This window comes from Echiichthys vipera (assembly GCF_963691815.1).
Source record: "Echiichthys vipera genome assembly, chromosome: 5".
NCBI classification, from domain to species: Eukaryota; Metazoa; Chordata; class Actinopteri; order Perciformes; family Trachinidae; genus Echiichthys; species Echiichthys vipera.
In genome coordinates, this window is record NC_139830.1 from 5,023,664 (window position 1) to 5,043,622 (window position 19,959).

Sequence of the window (19,959 nt, forward strand, 5' to 3'; positions counted from 1 at the left end):
TGCCAAGGACGGGAGAGTCTGAAAAGGTGGAATACAACATTGTTATAAATATTCTTAACCTGTAATTACATTCATCCATTAGTTGTATAGGTTTTCTTACTTCCTGTGTATCCTGATTTCTTTGTGTTTTGTTTTTTTAACACGCTCAACAAAACAAACAATCACCAACAAACAACACAATAACCACCTGTGTAAAAATAATAAATGACAAGTATGGCAAACTGTGAGAACCCTAGTGTTTGTCAGACGCCTCTTCTTCCCTGTACCTTGTAAACGCCGTCCGTTTGTGCCGCAGTTTGAATTCGCTCATGGTTGGACGTCGTCTGAGCTCCTCCACTCGTCTGTTCCACACTTTCACTCCACATATTGAAATGGAAAAGGCTTTTAAAGTTGAGCGTGCGTACAGATGTTTTAGATTCAGTTCCCCCTTGACCTGACATAAGTACATTAATAATGAAACCCTGGCTGCATATGATGTTATGTATATTATATATGTAATATAGCCTACGCATGATACAGTAATCCTACATGAATATACTGTGTATACAATAGAAATGGCAAAGAAAACATCTCATCTTCAGCCGCTTATCCGGGGTCGGGTCTCGGGGGCAGCAGCTTTAGCAGGGGACCCCAAACTTCCCTTTCCCGGGCCACATTAACCAGCTCTAACTGGGGGATCCTGAGGCGTTCCCAGGCCAGTGTGGAGATCTAATCTCTCCACCTGGTCCTGGGTCTTCCCCGAGGCCTCCTCCCAGCTGGACGTGCCTGGAACACCTCCCTAAGGAGGCGCCCAGGGTTCATCCTTACTAGATGATCCCGAACCACCTCAACTGGCTCCTTTCAACGCAGAGGAGCAGCGGCTCTACTCCGAGTTCCTCACGGATGCTGAACTTCTCCCCCTCTCTCTAAGGGAGACTCCAGCCCCCCTCCTGAGGAAACCCTTTTCGGCCGCTTGTACCCGCGGAAAAGAATACATGACACAGCATAATACATCATTAACCACATTGTAATTAATTATTATCTAGTGAAACAAATAATAAAATGCAATGTGCTCCTTGATCTTCTGTTATTTGTTGCAAAAAACATTTCTTATTATGCACACAGACCATTTTAGATATTTTTTATTTCCTAACGTCTCCAATCGTTAACTCCCTGTAGACATAAAGAATAAGTATGAAATGTGTGTGCATATATGTTTATTATGTTTTGTTTTTTTGTATTTACCTGCCTCGGTTCACCCATATTACAAACCCAGATGAAAACCTGCTCGTACGCCTCTACAGCAGTCAACAGATGCGCACAGAAGGTTGCTCTATAAACCACTTCACACCCATTAGCCGGCAGCAGATGCAGACAACTACTGAAGAAATGTATTTAAACACCTTTTGCAGATGGCTTCAAAGTGGCATTCCAGCAATTTCCACAAACTAAAGCAGATGTGAGCAACTCCTAATGTGTTTGTCTGTAAATGACTAAATCAGCTGTAAGTAAAGGTTTATGCAATATTTTTGCTTCATTCCAATGTATCCTAGTTTAATCATTTATGTTTATGGATGAAGGGAGCGTTTTCATAGATAAGCTTAAGATGAAAATGTACTGTCAACTTAACCGTGCACCTGTGAAGGAAAACAAGGAAATAGGGTTGTAAAGTCGACCTGGTGTCATGATGGGATCAGGACAGTCCTAATCTCCCTTTTCGTTGTTTTTGTCTCCCTCTGTTGGTGTTTTCCTGTACGTGCTCCCCTTTGTTTCCCTGGTTCGAGTTGGTTTTCCTGGCAGGTGATTCTCGTTGGCATTGATCACCTGCCACTCTGTATATTAAGCCGGTCCTGAGCCTCATTCGGGGGCCGGGTCCGTATTCCACACTCTATCCACCCAGATGTCTCCCTGTGTACCTGGCCTCTTGTGTTCACGCCTCGTGTTGAGTTTGTATCAGTTCTCTTCGTGTTTGCCTTTGTTCTCTGTGCACCTTTTTTGTTAAAGTGAGTTTATTAAATCTGTTAAAACTGACTCTTGAGGTCCGTGTCTGCATTTGGGTCCAATCCTCTGTGAATTCCCTGTCACCCTACGTCACACCTGGAAACGGAAAGAAATAATATATATAAAGCAACTTTTGTACCTAATGTCAATAATTCTGCAATGCTCAATTAAGCGAGAAAGCACCAGCACTGCAAAAAAACAACAACCTGACCCTATACATGCAAGTTTTTTGCTTATCCTTGTGTCATGTGCATCATCTGCACTCATCTTATTGTGAGCAGACTTTGGGAGGAGATGGATTTCACCAGTGCAGAGACGACTTTTGCTCAAAACATGCTGATCCACAGGAAAAAACACATATCTGCTGTTAGAAATGCAATGTCCATAAGCTCTCTTAGGGTTCTCCTTCTGTTGAATCTGAATTGTACAGTGCCTGCCTGGCCACTTACCTACTTATTCACAATTTGAATGTGTAAATATACTCTTGGAAGGATTACACAGAAAGCCATAATAGGTCCACCGATGGCGCAACAGCGTTAAAATGTCATCTGAAAACTGTACGCAGCCGACTGTGATAACTGCAGCTGAGTGAACGCAGGTTAGGGATAAGGCTGAGCGTGTCTGCGGGGATGGAGCAGGTCTTGTAACAAGTGAGATAAGATGATGAGGGCAGTGTTAAAATGATGGCCTAGCTCTGGGTAAGGTTGCTCAGAGGTTCCCCTAAAGCAATTTCAGTCAAAAGCAACTGAACTTGGTTGTTTGTCTAGGAAGACGTTTCACCTCTCATCCAAGAGGCTTCATCAGTTCATGTACGCATCTGACCAGGCTGGGACTGGACCAGGACCAGGACCAGGCTGGGACTGGACCTGGACCAGGACCAGGACCAGGCTGGGACTGGTCCAACTATCTCGTGTGGAGATCCAGGTATTTAACCTCTCACAAGGCCGATGATGTTACTGGAACCCTTTGTGCTCCAAGTGCCAACGACCATTGCTGGTGAGAAGTAGGTTTGGGGGGGGGGGATCCCAGCTGAGATCGGGCGTGACAGGACGCCAGTGTATCGCAGGGCACATAGAGACGAACAGAGACAGACAACCATTCACACCTACGGGCAATTTTTAGACACGGGAGAACCTGGAGAAAACCCACGCAGACACGGGGAGAACATACCAACTCCAGACAGAAGGGCCACAGCTGGGATTCGAACCAGAAACCCTCTCTCTGTGAGGCGACGGCGCTAACCACAACAACACTGTGTCAAATCACACCATTAGCCAAGCTACAGCCAGCTTAGGTTACTGTGAGCTAACATTAATGTACGCTGCATGGATGTAACATTGCTTTGCTTCATAACGTTAACTGATAAGGCTATTTGCAAGCAGCGAGCTAGCCAGAACAGAATTCTGCTATGTCAGCTAGCTAGAAGGTCTTCGCATTAGCAAGCAAGCGAACATTAGCTAAGATTAGCAGCTAAAACCAAAATATATTTCATATTTGTGTGGACGCGAGTCTGCCTGTTCATTTGTTGACGTTAGCAGACTCCATTAAGCCATCACTGCTGGCTATAGGCGAGCTGAAGAGAGGCGAGGGGTGAAGGAGCACGCAAAACATCACATCCTTTGGAGTTTCTTGGGAAAATGTGTCCCAAATCCTTTACAAATCAATTCACAGGCTGTTTTTAAAGTTATTTTACCCCCCAAAAAAGTCCCTGAGGACACAGCTTTCTGGGGAAGACTGGCGCCAATTGGTCAAACACATAAAGCGCTGAACTTTGTACCGCTTCATTCATTCACTGTTTCTTGCACCATACGGGACTATATTTAAAAAAAGGTCAAACATCACTATAGTCGGGGAATACACGATGATAGAATCCCATTGAAACGTGACTAAAATCCTGTGTATGGAAGAAATCAGAGCTTTGCAGAATCATTATGTTTCTGTTTGTCCATGTGGCAGTGGCAGCCAACTGCTCATGTAACCAAATAGCGAAGGCTCGATGGCCAAGTCTTATTTTCTGGAGTTCCCCAAGAAGTCCAGCACTGTGTGTTCAACAAACACTTTAGGAACATGGGGATGACATCCTAGACGCTTCATCCAGTTTTCTGTCTCGTCTGTAGTCTGAGCTCCTGGTTACATAATTCCTCCTCGCGACCACAGCCCTCTTGGCCACAGCCCTCTTGGCCAGCTGAACAGCTTTAGTCAGCAGGTCTGTCACAAGACACCGCCTCAGGGACTTGGAGTACTATCAATGTTGAATCTAGGATATCACTCAACAACTGATACATGTCAGTAATTACAGCCCCCGTGACTTTAGACCGGCTAATGTAATGTAGCCGTTAAAGGCTGAATCTGAAGCAAGGAGTCTCTGTCCATGTCTGTCCCTTCCCATGTCTTTAGAGACGTCCATCTGATTTACTTCAAACTTGGCTGGTGTCTTGCTGGGGATTAGGGGGAGTGTATTGGTGAAGATGGTGGCGCTGTAGAAACCCATTTGTGTCTAGATCGTGTTTCTGCCATTTCAAATTCGCTTTGTCTTTTCACTACAACTCCTACATATTTTGAGCAATCATCACCAAATTTGGCGCAGAACATTTCCCTAAGCCAGAAGAAGAAAGTTACTTTGGAAGTTTCTTTGAGACGCCATGACAAATGAGGTGCCATTTGGCCATAAGGTGGCGGCATGGCAACAACATCTTACTCTAAATAAAGAAGAAATCTCTGTGCATGCATGTACGACAGTCCTTCACATATCTCAAAGAAACATCCATCTATTTAACTTCACACTTGGTGGGTGTATTGCCGAGTACCTAAGACAGTGCAGTGTCAAGTGTGAAGTGAGTCGCATGAGCAGTTCTTCAGAACGCTGCGATCGACCTGCTCTGAATAAGCACTTATAATACCGAATGGTTACACACTACCACCACTACTAGCCGGCACGCGGAGCGCCGCGACACCAGGAGCCAAGAAACCGGACATGAATGCTGGTTAGAACTAGGTGTTCACATTACCCGGCAGCACGTTCGTGATACACATGCGGTAACATGCGTCAGCTTCATTTTGTACGACTGATGAAGGAAACATGAACCGGAGGCTAGCTGAGAACGAGGAACACTAGCAAGTCAGTCATTCGCATCAGCTCGTCAGTCAAACACGACTCCGTTTGGAAAAATGATCTCAAAATATGACAGCTTGAGCTAGTTATGAAAACCTACAGACGAGTTGTGTGAACATTCATTCATTCATAGTTTGACCAAAAAGAACCACACTCGCGCATCTTCCTGAACTTTCAGCACCGTCTCACGCGCTTCGTGAGCGCCCGGAGTTCGCTCTGTTGTCAGTCCGTGACTTAACTCGTATACCTGGGTGGGTTTAGGGCGCGAAACACAACACCAGAGCCACCTCCAGGATAACTAAACAAACTCCATCTGCAGACGAAGACCATGAGATGCGCTCGAAAGCTCTTAAAAAGCTAGTAAATGGACTTTTTTCCCCTCTTGATTCAAAAAGCTTGTATAACACAGTGTTAAGTTAACGTGAACTGACAATACATGTGGCTGCTGCAAGGGGAAAGTTTGGCTAATTCTGACTTAGTAGTTCACGTAACACATTGTAATAAAAACCACACTGGTGCAATCCACAGGGCTTACTTTGAGTGGCTTGAAGAACACAAACTGCTGACTTAAGTAGAAGTGAACGTAGTTATTCAGGATCAGAGACCGAGCCCACATTAGCGGGACAATCGGCCTCCGCACAATCTTCACAAAAAGCACAAGTGTTGGAGTTTTTCTTTTATTGGCAACAACCTTTATTATCTCTTCCAGTTTTTGGATGTGAAAAGAGGCATTAATTTTACTTTAATTAAATATCTTTTTAATAAAGTAAAGCAAAAAAGTATTTACAAATTTTCAATTAAATTGTAATCAATGACTTGGGGGTTGGATAATTACAAGCACCTTCTGCTGGCTGAAAGAAAAATATAAATACAGGGGAAAGACTGCCACTTTGTTTCGGAGAAGGGGGGGTAAATGACATGGCGTCGTGTTAGCATTTGTCTTTGAAAAAGAAAAAACACAAACCATTTATATATTTACAGAACTCTCCTGAAATGCGTTTCCACCCGAGGAAGCAGAAAAGGTCTTAGGATCTGTACTGTTAAACGTTTCGTAAAGTCCTTTTTTCGTTAAAGTGGATTTTTGTCGGTGTACTTCTTTCAAGTCTTGATGTTATTTCATCTTTTTAAAATTCGACGTGAGCCCTCACTCTCGCTCCCCCCCCTTTTTTCTCAGTCCAGTTTGTTTGTTTGTTTGTTTGCTGAAGCGCAGGAAACACGTAAAACAGACACGTGGAGAGGGTGAATCGGGGTTTCAGGGTGGGAGTCGAGTGGCGTCGGGGAAGCATCGTCACCCCCCCCCCCCCAGCAGCAAAATGGTCAAATGTTCATTGCCCCGATCCGCTCCTCAGAAGGGTCTGCGTGAAATCCTCAGGAGTCCACAACCGTTATTTTAGCGCCTGTGTGAAATGTCCTTTTCGACAGCTCTCGCCGCTCTTCTTTGTAGTTTTCTATTTTATTATAAAACGCACGCTCCGACCGGCCGAGACCGGGGGAAAAAAAAAAAAGAAACGAGAAAAAGCTAGCCGTCTACGTAAGTGCCGCATGTAGCTCACACACCGTACATGTGACACGACAATGTTGCCGTGTCGTGTTCACATGATAAAGGATGAAGTCATCAAAAATATAGATGTGAACAGCCTTTTGAAGTTGGTTTTTTTTGTTGTTTTTGTTTTTTAATATGTCATTAAGCAAAGTGTCTTGAATAGTGTTGCCGTGGCGAGGACGAGCCATTTGAAAACAGGAGATAAAACCTCAAAAAAAAAAAAAGGAGGAAGAAATACCGAAGGAAACGGCATCATCGCCCACGGCTTGTGACGCTTCTCAGCATTCTCTCTCTCACTCTCGTATCTACTCTCTCTCTCTATTTAATCCTGTAATTTCATTTATTTCAAAAAGACATTCAGTTGCGCGAGAAAAAAAAACAAGAAACCCAAAAAAAAAAAACATGATCGAACGTTCGATCCATAATACAATCTCTCCCAGTTGAAGATTTTTTTTTTCTTGCTTTTTTTCTGTTTATGCAGAAGGATTTTGCTGATTCAGGGTCGTCTGAATCATCCACGGAACATCCACTCTCCCCAAGCATCCCCCTCCGAACCCCACACCAGTTCTCCCCAGCGGTCCGAGAGGTCCCTAGCTGTTGTCGGACTCGTCCTCGGCCTCGCGGAGCCAAGTGAAGAAGGCGGTGACGGACTTGAGGGCCACGCCCTTGCCCTGCTGCTCGGCGGGGTCTTTGCTAGACTCCCACTTGTAGAAGGCCTCCTCTTTGATCACGTCCTCATCGTAAAGAGTGTCAAAGAACATACGCAGCAGATCTGGAGGACGGAGAGAGAGACGCATGGTGCTCACAAGACATTTCACGACAATATGAACTAAATTTACATACATCAAATAGCTTAAAAAAAGCTCTGAAAAGTCATTTTCCTGCATTATTCATGCAGAACAATAACAGAAACAGTGCACACACACACACATCTGAAAGTGGTAACAAGTATTAACAGTAACATGATGTTGACTGCAGCCACTCACTGGCAGGTTGCTCCATCTGCACCATCAGGGCCTGCAGGCCGTACAGAGCCTGCAGCTCCTTCTGTTCGTCCTTCAGGTACTTCTGCAGTACCTTGGCCCTCTGCTTGATCTGCTCACTGTCCACCTTGCTGGGGTTCTCACCTACAGGCAGCCATTTTAGAAAAACTTCATTTAACAGGACTTGAATGACATGGTTTATGAGTTACATCTGGGTACATCTGTTTCACTGCGCTTTAACGAGGGATGTGAAGGGTACGTGCTGACTCACAGACGGCAGACTGGCAGACGCAGGTCATCAGAGCTTTGACGAACATGTTGGAGGAGGTCTGCTGCTCATCTAGGTTGGCCTACGCAAAGACAGATTTATTTACACACTCGTAGAAAACTGAAGGCAATCTGAACCGCTTCATTAATGGCAAACAAAAAAGAAACCCATGCTCGTCACATTAGTTATGTAGCTGAGACGGTTTTGTCTTTGAGCAACTTCTTCTGAACAAGGTGACACACAAATGTAGAGGATGTCATTACACACTCAGTGTCCTCAGGTGCAGGTTCTTGAATTAAATGACTTGCATTAAAACAGCCTTTAAAGTGCTGGAAGTCTTAAAACAAAAGGTGTCTTGTCATGCACTCTGATAAAACAAGATTGTCCCCTGCAAAAGGTGATGTGGGCCATACGATCTTTTAACTATTTAATTTAAAATAGACATATAACTCTAGTGCCTATGACATTAATATGCAGCTCAAAGTATAATAATCATGTGCGTGACGGAGGCGTGACCAATGCTTCATTTGAAAACAATAGGAGAAGGCTGTAAGGAAGTAAAATAAAAATATAAAGACTGTAACACAAGCAGGAATACGAACCTCGATCCAGTCAAAGATCCTCTGGTTGTCGGCCTTCTCCTGGATCAGCCTCTCCAGCTGTTTGGTCAGTTCTTCAGAGCTCAGCTCCTTCTTTTCGCTCTCGTCCTCCTTCTCCGACTCGTCACCCAGCGTGAACTCTACGTTCTGGTTAAGAGACGGAAAGAGGCGTTACGCTCATCTTTTCCACGTACTAGTTCTCTCTACTCAGCCCGCCTCTCAGCAACTTCTACACGATCGGTTCTGAGCACAGTCATCCATAAATAAAATCTCTTGTGTAATACAAGAACTGCAGCATACGTCAGTGAGTCTTGTGTGTTGAAAAGAACAGTATCGTAATTATACTGTAGGCCTCCAATATACTAGATCTTTCAGCTGCTAGAATAGAATAGAAATACTTTGATACCAAGCTGGGAAATTGCAGTAACTTGAGCGACCTCTTACCTCTTCTGTCACAAACTTGTTGACGTCGACGTCCTCGGGGAGGAAGTCTTTCCACCGGAGGCCAGCCTCCCTCCACATCATGCCCGCCTTTTTATGGCTCTAAAGAGGGAGATACAGAGTGGTTGTAGACAGATGGACATGTTTACTGATCACACCCATACGAAATGATTCAAATGTACTTATTTGCAACTGTTCATAAATATTCAAAACCCTTAGCAGTCAGAAGAATACACTCGGAGACAGTATGATACAGATAAGTTATTGTATTTGATTGGCTCTCACCATTCCTTTACAGAGTAAAGTGAGGATTTGGACCAGCAGGACTCCAGCTTGGCCCAGAGGGATCAAAGGCTTTGAAATCTCCCTGGAAGCACAAAAAAAGGTCAAAACAGGGTTAGACATCAAACTTCTCTGGCATATTCCCTCTCTAACATGCTGACGGAGCCGACCGAGGCCTGGAAACTAACCTGAAAAGTTCTCCCATGGGGATGCCTCCCTCGTGGAGCATGGGAGTGATCAGTTCTCCCAGGTACAGCCAGATATGGGGGATGTCTATGGCCATGTCTTCAGCCACCTCCAGGATTTCCTGAAGCCTGAGGGAAACACACACATTTCAAAGTTTATTCAAGGGTTTAAAAGTATGATGAACAAATTCACAAGGTACCTAACAGATTGGAAAAAATGATCGCACTGGAATAACCTTATTTTGGGCTAAGCAGAGTGGTTTAAAGATACCTCAATTTAAGCAACTGATTCAAAAATATGACTTCCCAGAGACTATTTCACTTATTAAAGCCATTTCCTTTAAATCCTGCTATTGAAAAAATCCAGTCAACACTTTATATATTTACTTATTGCATGTAGTCTTCATGTTTTCTGTGATAATTTTTTCTTTAAACATTGTGTGCTGTGAAGAATACAGACTACTCTCACCACCGTTGTTATAAAGAGTTATTTTCTGCCACACAGGTGCAGAACGTAGGTGCTTGTTGGCTGTTCGCTGTAGCAGAGCATGTGAGTGAGCGCAGAGTGGATTTTTAAATTTTTTTTTAAAGTTGGAGCCTCGTCTATTACTCATGCTCCAATTTGGCTCCAGTAACGCTAACACAATGGGAAGAGAAGCATGCCACAGCTTGCTTCTGGGTTTCTGTTCTCTTCATTATTGTAGTTCATGAAGATGGACGAAACCCTCTCCTTCCCTGCCGTTTATCTGATAAATAGAATAAAAAGCAGGGGACGAACAACCCCGCGAGGGACGAGAAACTCTGCTCACAGAATCTGGGCTGTAGTTTTCGGTGTGTTCCAAGTCATTTTTTGGGGGCGAGACAACAGTCGGCCTTTGTCGTCAATAGTTCTGTAATGTGTGGTTGTTGTGTCTGAGCATTTACATACAATATGTACGTATAACTACATTACTTCTCCTACTGTGCCACTTCTCTTTGGCTCCATACTGACCCGTTGTAGTACTGCTGTTTAGGGAGGATGTTGTTCTTGATGAGCTGTTGCAGCAGCAGGCCGATGTGCTCCCTGGCGATGGTGCTTCGCTCCAGCGTCGACTCCAGCCCGTTTCGTACAAACACAAAGAGCAGCTGAGCGCTGTTCATCTCCTGCACGCACTGCACAGCCTCCTGTTGGGACAGGGAAGGACATACACATTGTTGTAAGGCTGTTAAGTGAGTGCACAGGAAACAATGCAGGCAGCTACTTCGGCTTTACAGTTTGTAACTTGATTTTATTGATGGTAGCCTCTACGTTCAGTGCCAGGCCATTTGAGCTGCATTTATGACAGCTTATGCAAACTAAACATTTCCTGCTTCACATTAAAAGTACTTCACAGACAAACTACAGCGTGCCTTTTGTTTTTGCTGCAGCCACAGGAAATGCGGTAATGTGTTAAGACAAAACAAAACAAAAACAAAAAACAAATTTTTTTGCGCTATTTGTCAGTGGATCGTTTTTCATATTTACAGATTTGTACTTCTGTATAATGGGAGAATGGTTCTTTTTGGTTTACCTTCATGTCGTTGATATGGAGGTACTCCTCGATGATGGCTGTGGACTTCTTGCTCAGCTCTTCCTCGGTCAAGGCCGGCTTGGTGGGGGTCTGGGGAGGTGGAGGGGTGGCAGCCGCCTCCCGCTTCACTGCTCACACACAAAACAAACAAACAAATTATATTCTAGTCACAAGGACACATCTTTCTGTCGTTTTGTAAGTACAGTACAGTAAGTAGTTGGCGCATTAACATTTTGATTATTTGGAGCATAGTAGAAGATTCTTTAAAATCTACACAACCGCTCTGTCGCGCCACCTACCGTTCTCTTTGCTCCTGGCTCTGTCTCTGCTGCCTCTGTCGTCCGTCATGCTCGCTACTCTGCGGACAGGATCGGCAGACCCGCGCTGCTCTCTCTCCCGGCTCCGCTCTTCGTTCTCCCGACTGAAGCTGCGCTTGGTGATCTGCAGTCGGTTTCGATCGCGGTCATCTCGCCTCTCGTCCCGCCTGTCGAATCGGTCACCGCCACGGTCGGAGCGGTCGAAGCGATCGCTGCGCTCTCGACTCGAGCTGTTTCTGTAGATGAACCGAGGAGGGAGAGCAGAGTCAGGGAAAGATAACACAGATGTATGCTCTGTAGAAACCAACTGTGAATTTGCTAGTGAGCTATTCGGTCTGAATAGGCTTTGAGAATCGTGTCCTGTTCCCCACCTCTGAGGAACTCGTCTGTCTGTGTCCTGGGAAGAGCCTGAAGAGGACGCCGGCTGCTGTAAGGCTGAGAACCTGTTCAGAGTGCTGGTGGCTGGACGGCCGCCTGCCTCTGAGCCTGAGGGTGAAAACACATGTTGAGTTTCAGCTTTGAGGTGCGAAACATACACTTATTCCATTCAAGATAACATCAGACTGGGAAACCTACCAGACTCTGCAGGTTTGGCAGTGGTGCCACCGCTGCTGCCCTTACCCCAGCTCCCCCATGTGCCTTTACCTCCTGGGGCGAGCAACTGATTATTGAAGTCAAGAACGGGAGTCTGAAAGAAGAAACTGTTGGTTAAAAACACAATGCCTGACCCCAAACCAGTCTGTGATGAAGGGGGAAAGTACATATTTGCTGTAATTGACCATGTCACCAATTGAACTTGATAAGGTAAGCAGATTAAATGCGTGCTGCTCCAACTGGTTAACTGCGGTGCATATTAACACTAGCCGAAAAGCAGCTACTCTCCCCTACCTTAGTGATTTTGCTAAGGCGAGAGGTGTCAATAGGTCGGTTCTTGGAGATGGGCACTGTATTCCAGCCCTCGTCCTGGGGAGCAGCACCACGGCCCGGGGTGTGCTGGCCCCCACGGCCTCCTCCTCCACCCATCCGCCCTCCAGGGCCGCCACCCGGCTCCTTCTTGGAGATGAGGGCTTGCTGCACCTTCATCTGCTCTCTGTGCTCCTCCAGCTCGGCGTCTTTGTGGATCTGGTCGATGGTCTTGGGGCCCTGGTCACCTCGCCGGGGCACCCAGTTGCTCTGCGATGGGACGGAGGGAGAGATTGTGATGACATCTACAGTTAGATCCTTGACATGATTTGCCTTCTCTTGAAGTTGTCCTACATACTTTTTTACTACTACTTACTACATCAACTTGTTTTTTAAAAGAAAATGTAGGTTTGGTAGACTAATCACACAAAAACTGGGTGTATTGAAGTATTTCCCATTTTGACTGATGATAAAAACACATCTAGGAGTATCAATGCAGTCAAATGTTAACACTGGGTACTGGATTATGACTATGGTGTCCACGTGAGAGACTAGAATTGAAAGGGATCAAGAGATTAACACCATAGTGACTCTGAGCTCTTCTCTTCAGCCTTGGCCTAGAAAGAAAAACAAAATGTGTGATTCACTGTTAAATTGGGCCAATGTGCTGACTTGGAGCAGCTGATCTTGGCTTGTAAAAACACTGAAGACAGCAGGTTTTGCAACACTGCGTGGGCGGGTCTGGGAGCCTAACTACAGGACTGCAGCATTCCTTCAGAGAAATAAGCTTCGGCTACGACACAGAACTGGTTTTATAACACGACTTAGAAAGTTAACAGGGCCCAACGTAGAACTGCATTGACGCAGAGATGAGAGATGAGATGATGGAGCTCTGTTTGGGAGCTGCTCTGCATTAAAGAGCCGAGGATCACATTTCTTTCAGAGAACACAGGCAAATAAGGCGTGTGTCCATTGTCAGTGTATTACCGACAGTAGATGGCGGTAGGCACGCCCTCAGTTTGAAGAAGCAAGCAAAAGTACCTACAAAGAAGGTAGGAAATGTGCTGCTCTGGAAGGGGGCAGCAGCTAAACGCATTTTAGCCACTTTTAAAAAAAAGGCACACGTGCTGTCAGACAGCCTTGTTTAAGTTTACACAGGGGAACTGAAGCCTTTCTGTGTTCTCGTCAAAGCCACCAGACTCCATTGACAAAAAATAGTTCTTTAACCTCACAGAACACAGAAGCTGCTGGTCTACTGCTGCCTCGATTGGTTAGTTTGTTTGTGTTATGTGTGACTTATTGTTTTATAGTGTTAAAAACTAACTGACCGATGGGAGGCAGTGGTAGACCAGCAACTCTTCTGTTCTTGCAAAGTAAAATTACTATTTGTCAATGGAGTCTGGTGGTTTTGACGAGAGCAGAGAGCGGCTTCAGGGTGAAAAAGTAAAAAATCCACAACCCACAAATAGAAACTATCGTGGACATTTACTCCAGGTGCTCATGAACAAAAGGCATGAATGCACACTATAAAATAAAACTAGAAGAATAAGCATATGCTATAAATGATAACGCAATAAAAAAAGAAATGACTGAACCTTGAAGATCACTGGTCCTTCGGTGATCAGTGCAATGTGACATTCAGTATTCCCCATAGGTATTTCCAAGTAATATGCTGCAATGCCTTGTTAAATTCTGTTGAACTCACGAGATGGGAGAATATATTTGACCGTTTATATTCCGGCATAGAAATGCGACAGGCCCGTCACCGTTATTTCGCTTTGATATGGAGTTAGTGAGTGTTTTGACAGTTTAACATCGGATGTCTGAACAGAAATATTTTGGCAACAAGGCTCAGCAGTGTTGGCTGTCTGGTTGCCGATAAGACCCCTGTCAATCATTTCATGCGGTGTAGTTTTAAGTTGTTCTAAAAAGCTAATATTCTCCAAGCTATCTATGCAAAATAGCATAATGTACACTATTTATATACAGTGTGTGTGTGTGTGTGTGTGTTTATGCCGTACCTTTCGAAGATCCAGCACATCCTGCAACATGAAGCGGATCCTGGAAGAGGTCTTCCTCTCCTTTATGATTTTCTCCATCTGATTGAAGTACTGGTCCATGCGAGGCTGAGGATGAACAACACAGTTTGGTGAGTCTCATCTTATATCGCTGCACTGGCAACCTAAAATAACATAATGACTAACTAACGACACATTTATCAGCGTGCGTGTTTCGGGGTTCGTAAAGCTGTGAAATTAAACCCTTTTCAAGCGCTTTCAGGTGCCTAAACCACAAATATCCAGACTCTCCAAGTCTTTGTCATTACATCTAAATGTAACTGTTACTATAAATGTAAAAAAAGTGTGAATGGTCGGAGGAGGGGAGAGCAGAGGGGCCACCAGTATATATTAAAATTCAAGGACATTCCTAACCTTGAAAACTGTTAAAATATAGCATTTTCCAACATTTCAAGACTTTGTATGAACCCTGATGTACGCATGTGATGTGTGCACTTCCTCTTCCTCTGTACCTTGGCCTTCTCGAAGTCTAGGTCCTTGCCGATGGTGGAGAACAGTCTACAGAGGCACTCCAGGGACTCCTCGTCGTGGTTTTTGAGCAGCTTCACGATGCAGTCGTGCATGATGACCTCTGTGAGCATTTTGAGCTTGAACAGCTCACCGATGAACTTGATGTTGCCCAGTGAGCGCCTCCTGGCCTTGTCTTTGGCGTCTTGTAGCTCAACGGTGAGCCGCTGCTTCTCCTCCGCCTGTCAGAAAAACACATAGAAATGACAAAAAAGGAACATTTGAATCCTTCCCACCACGACTTTAACTACCAACATGACTTCTTTGTGCATATATGAAGACCCCCAACCCATATTTTACTGTACCACTGAGGCAGCCTCCAGCTCTTTCTGCTTCTTCTCAAAGAACTCGTCGTCATCTTTATCCTTTTCAAACTCCTTCTGGCATCGGTTTAGCAGCATCTTGCGGAAATTCACATTGCCTCCCGGCTTATCTGGGATTTGGACTTTAAGCTGAAAAGAGCAGAGAAAATGTACATTTCAAAAAAATGGCAGAAAAAGACAGGTTATGTTTGTGCAAGTCTCTCCGCAGTTCCTCAATCCCCACACCTGCATCACTTGAGGTCATCACTGGACACCAACAAGGGATGTCATATTAGTTCTGCTGTTTTAGCATTAAAAATAAACCATGGGAATGAATCTCTACCTCAGCATTACAACCTACTACAACAATATACCACACAGAGGATAAACTTTTGCTACTTGCTTTAAAACCCCCAACTGAGACGCATATTCCCAATGCACTATATACGGGTGTCAATGGCTTATTCTTTAGAAGAATAAGCCGGGCAATAACTGTCCTTTTTACATCTTTTATCTTTCTTTGAGCAACCAGGATCCGATTTAATGCTGCACCTGGCATGAGTCAGCGATCGTTCATCGAAAATATGTCTTTAAAACAAGACGACAACATTTTTTTTGACAGTGGATCAGTGTGTAACATGATCAGTCAGAAGCAGCTATGTCGAGCCGTTAGAGCTGCAGGCGCCGAGCTTCACACCTCCAACTTCTCAGTGAGGAAACTAACTACTTTCACTGTCACTGACCCATGCCACATGCAGCATGCAGCATTAAATCTGATCTCAGTTGCTCAAAGAATGATGTAAAAATCAAAATTATTGCCCGGCTTCTTCTGCTAAAGTACAATTGCTGTTGCCACCCGGGTTGTCCCTTTAAATATTTTTTTGGTCAATAAGCTAATCTTAGTAAATGCATCAAAAACTCATTTACGACTCCTCCAAGTGTCACCGTGTGTCTGTTGTGTTGTTTTAGCTGTAAGCTGATTTTTCAAAAAGGTCTGTCCTGTCATGCCATTTCATTTAATCCATGGCGCTGACAACACGTTTGTTACAGGTGCTAGACGCAGTGATACAATCAGTTGCTCTCTCACATCAGTGTCTGCATGTAACAACTTAGTTCTGATACAATTTCCTTATCAAACACCCAACTTTTATTAGCACTGAGTGTGGGGACTGATAACAGGACACAAGATATACGAGAGAAGGAAATGCTCCAGTGTTGGTGAAAGACTTTAAAGCAAACTGAAGAAGACTATGGTGGGAATGTACTAACCTAATATAAGACCAATTATCTTTCTTGAAATTGCATTTGAAAGAATGGGAGTTGTTTTATATTTGGACATTATTTTTAGATATTCATAACGAGAGATGTTGTCTTTGAACGGAGCAGGTACTGGTGCTTAGCGTTACAGACAGTCTACGGCTACAGAGTGGGCTTATTTTTACATATAAAGAGTGATGCATTGTGGGTTGCTTGGAGCTTAAATGTTGTTTGGCTACAAGTTTCTTTGAGTGTGTTTTAGAGTCAGTCAGCCATGTTAGTGCTTTAAAGTTCAGGAGTTTCTGCTGCCCTGTGTCTCCTATCGTCTTTACTACAGAAAGCCACAGCCACAGAAAAATCATTTGGAGCGGTTTCAAAGGCTTGATAGGGAGAGCCTGAGTATAGCAGCTTTCCCATCGGCCAAAAAAAAAAACCCCACCAACACTCACAAACATCTGGCTTTTGTCTTCAGTGGGAAAGGTTAAAGGGAGAACGAAAATAACATATTAAAAACGCAGCAACCATATCATTTTCACTGGCCTCCATGTTGCTTACTTACACTATGTTTTAAGAGTAGTTCTCTTTTGGAGAATCCCAGAGCCAGTACATAGTTTGTGCGTGTGTGTGTGTGTGTGTGTGTGTGTGTGTGTGTGTGTGTGTGTGTGTGTGTGTGTGTGTGTGTGTGTGTGTGTGTGTTGGAGTGAGTAGGAGAGTGACGGGGTGAGCGGAAAAGAGCGTGAAGTTGGAGCAGAGGAAAGTTTAAGCTTAGTAGCGACGATTGAAGATGTCAAGTGAATGTACAGCAGAGTTTGCAGTTTTGTGCACTTCATCGGGAAAAGTTAATTTTCCGGCACTTGTGTCAAATTAAAACAAAAAACAAAACAGAACAGAGAGGCGTATCGTTTACTGGCAATGGGAAAGAAATCTATCACCTATGTTTAGCAGGTTTTCCGTTGGCTGGTTGCATGTATTTGCTAGTTTTGGTAAGTAATGATTCACGTTAACAGTTTAATGTGGTATTTATTTTATGCTTTAATGGAAGCAATTTACTTTAATGAGAGAAAAGGCTTCAAGAGTGAGGATTATTTTCTTCTTTGACAAACAGTATCTCAGGAAACCTTTTATTTGGCTTGACTTGTGTGAATATGAATGTAATGCCACTACAGCATTATTGAGGGTTTTAAAACGACATCATTCCTTTAATATGAGAAATGAAAGTTAACACATCATAGAGCTCTGTGCACAACTGCAGGAGTGGACACCTAAAGCTTCACTCAAGCTTATTCAAACATAATAAACATAATAATATTGTTTGTGGCATCACTTACCCCCAAAAGGCAGCGGCACATGTTGGCGTACGCCACCGAAAAGTCTGGCTCGGAGATGGCCTTCTCGAAGGTAAGATCTATGACTCCTTTCAATCTCTCCTCAGTGTCAATAGTCAGGTCCGTCACCTGTTTCATGAGCTGTTGAAACTTCTGGGGGGTCAGTTTGTTGAGGATGCCTCGGACCCGTTTAAACAGGTCCTGGGTCTTGGCGTTGTCTGAATCGTTCTCCTCGGGCGGCTCCTCTCCTGGACGATGGCGCGGAGCGGCTTTTTTTGATGGCGCTTTCCAGGCCTTCTCGGCTTTGTTCAGCTGCACGTCGTCACTGAGCGACATGGTGGTAAAGATTTTCCTCGGCTCTTTCCTCTGCATCTGCTGAGAACGACGAGGGCCACCAACTCCCATGCTGCCCATACCTGGAGGCTGCGAAGGGACAGAAGACGCCGTTTCATTCATGGGATATGAACTTCCAGTGCAGAGCTCCTGGATCACGTTAAGAAACTGTTAACTTACTGGTCCTCTGCCACCGCCTCCTCCTCCACCTCCTCCTCCTCCCATGCCAGGCCTGCCAAGGTTGGCGAAGGAGGGTGTAAAGTCAGGGCCGCAGTTCATTCCTGGTAGACGACTGGGGTCCAGCTGACGCAGAGGGGTCTTATTAGCCTGAAAAGACAGAAATAAACACCACCTGAAATGCTTGATTCATTACCTCAGTAAACATTTTTTGAACTAGTTTATGACCCCAATCGCTAGTTTTGAGTCTTCTTCAATTCAATATGATGTTCATTCAAATAATAAAAAAACAAAATGGCCAAAATGCCAATGGGTGACGTCACAGTGGCTACGTCGTCTCTTTTATACAGTGTATGATTACATGCCATGAGTGCTTCTGTGGTGATCAAACACCAAGCAAAAATAACTTTTATTGACTCATAAGACGTCAGATTGCCTACGGCCACACCGCGGCATTTACAAAGTGCTTTACAAACAAACAACAAAATTATATAATTTAAAAAAACATCAAAGACAGATAGTATAAGCATGAGAGAAAGTATTAACGGCTCTTTGGCCATGTATTTACCGTGAAAGGTTGCACCTTGTCGAGTACAACGTCACTGATGGCTGGTAGACCCTCGGGCTTGTTCATGCTGGCTGAGATGAACTGGAAGCCGAGAAGAAACTCTCTGTCGTATTGCTTCTTCTTCTCCGGGTCGATAGGCGTCCATTGTTCTGGAAGAGAAACCCAAACAGAAAACATTTTTCAAGTTATGTTGCGCACATTATGAGTCCCTACACAGCTGAGCTTTACTGCAGAATAAAGGAGAGCAAATGATCCTGCATCAGTATAACTGTAGATATTGTCATGCCTCATAATGTCCACAGGGTGGCAGATAGGCTGGAAGATGAATGAATGAATGATTGAATGAATGAATAAATGAATGTACAGTATATGTGGGTACACTGAAGAGTGAGTCTTTAATGAGCTGCAATCTTTAATCTTTATTTACTATTCTCTTATGTTTAGATTGTGAAGGCAGATATACCAATTATTAAGGGTTTTTTGCTCTTATGTAATAATACAAAGCTGCAAGACGGCTAAGGTTCGTCATGACTTACAATTGAAATTCTTCTTATTCAAACTTCCTCTTGTGTTTATTGTTGCGCTGCCATCACATAACTATCGTTTTTCACTGAACACTCATATCAAAGAAGAAGCATAATCAGGTAAAAAGCCGCTCCCTCGCTTTAAACAAAGCGACTGTAAACGTGGTCAACGGACACATTGCTCAGTCGTGAATGTAGCGAGATAAGATCATTATTGACACTGAACAGCGCACTAAAAAGGTATCAAGGTTCAGAGACCCACCCTCTTTGTACTGGTACTTCTTGTCAGCGTCAGTCGGATCTGGCTTAATGTTCTCAGCATCCAGTTTGTCCTCCTTGTCCTCTTTGTCTTCCCAGGTCAGGTCCGCCTCCTCTGGGGCAGGAGGGCACGCAGCAGGGGGCTGGGCCTCTGGTGCTGGGGCAGGGGCTGGCTCGGGCTCTGGTGGAGACACTACTTGCTCCTGGTTCAAAGATGGGAGATGGGTAAAGACAGTCAGACTGCAATCTCAAAATTGACATGTAAAATAATTCAATTCAATTTTATTTATAGTGCCAAATTGTAACAAAAGTTATCTCAGGACACTTTATAGAGTAGGTAAAGACCACACTCTATGACTTATTTATGATTTGACTTGAACAAGTAGCCCTGCATTCTCAGAGCGCAGCGATCTAGTCGGGTAGTACGGTACTATGAGCTCTTTAAGATACGACGGAGCCTGACCAAT

At 44.3% G+C, this 19,959-nt stretch overlaps 1 protein-coding gene across 7 annotated transcripts in view; it reads right to left on the reverse strand.

Moving 5' to 3' along the window:
• Positions 1 to 5,768: 5,768 nt before the first annotated feature.
• The window catches only part of eif4g1b (eukaryotic translation initiation factor 4 gamma, 1b), a 42,283-nt gene continuing 28,092 nt past the window's right edge, over positions 5,769 to 19,959 (reverse strand). For all 7 annotated transcript variants that reach the window (XM_083913827.1, XM_083913826.1, XM_083913825.1 and 4 more), the window contains 20 exons: positions 19,497 to 19,695; positions 18,711 to 18,859; positions 18,146 to 18,292; positions 17,636 to 18,055; positions 15,054 to 15,200; positions 14,694 to 14,930; positions 14,185 to 14,289; positions 12,149 to 12,433; positions 11,837 to 11,948; positions 11,632 to 11,746; positions 11,243 to 11,496; positions 10,944 to 11,071; positions 10,385 to 10,557; positions 9,397 to 9,522; positions 9,212 to 9,293; positions 8,930 to 9,028; positions 8,489 to 8,632; positions 7,890 to 7,968; positions 7,622 to 7,762; positions 5,769 to 7,407 (listed from right to left, as the gene is read on the reverse strand). In XM_083913827.1, the coding sequence (XP_083769953.1) occupies positions 7,226 to 7,407; positions 7,622 to 7,762; positions 7,890 to 7,968; positions 8,489 to 8,632; positions 8,930 to 9,028; positions 9,212 to 9,293; positions 9,397 to 9,522; positions 10,385 to 10,557; positions 10,944 to 11,071; positions 11,243 to 11,496; positions 11,632 to 11,746; positions 11,837 to 11,948; positions 12,149 to 12,433; positions 14,185 to 14,289; positions 14,694 to 14,930; positions 15,054 to 15,200; positions 17,636 to 18,055; positions 18,146 to 18,292; positions 18,711 to 18,859; positions 19,497 to 19,695 (3,324 nt within the window). In that variant the 3' untranslated portion in view covers positions 5,769 to 7,225. The remainder of the gene's footprint in view (positions 7,408 to 7,621; positions 7,763 to 7,889; positions 7,969 to 8,488; positions 8,633 to 8,929; positions 9,029 to 9,211; positions 9,294 to 9,396; positions 9,523 to 10,384; positions 10,558 to 10,943; positions 11,072 to 11,242; positions 11,497 to 11,631; positions 11,747 to 11,836; positions 11,949 to 12,148; positions 12,434 to 14,184; positions 14,290 to 14,693; positions 14,931 to 15,053; positions 15,201 to 17,635; positions 18,056 to 18,145; positions 18,293 to 18,710; positions 18,860 to 19,496; positions 19,696 to 19,959) is intronic.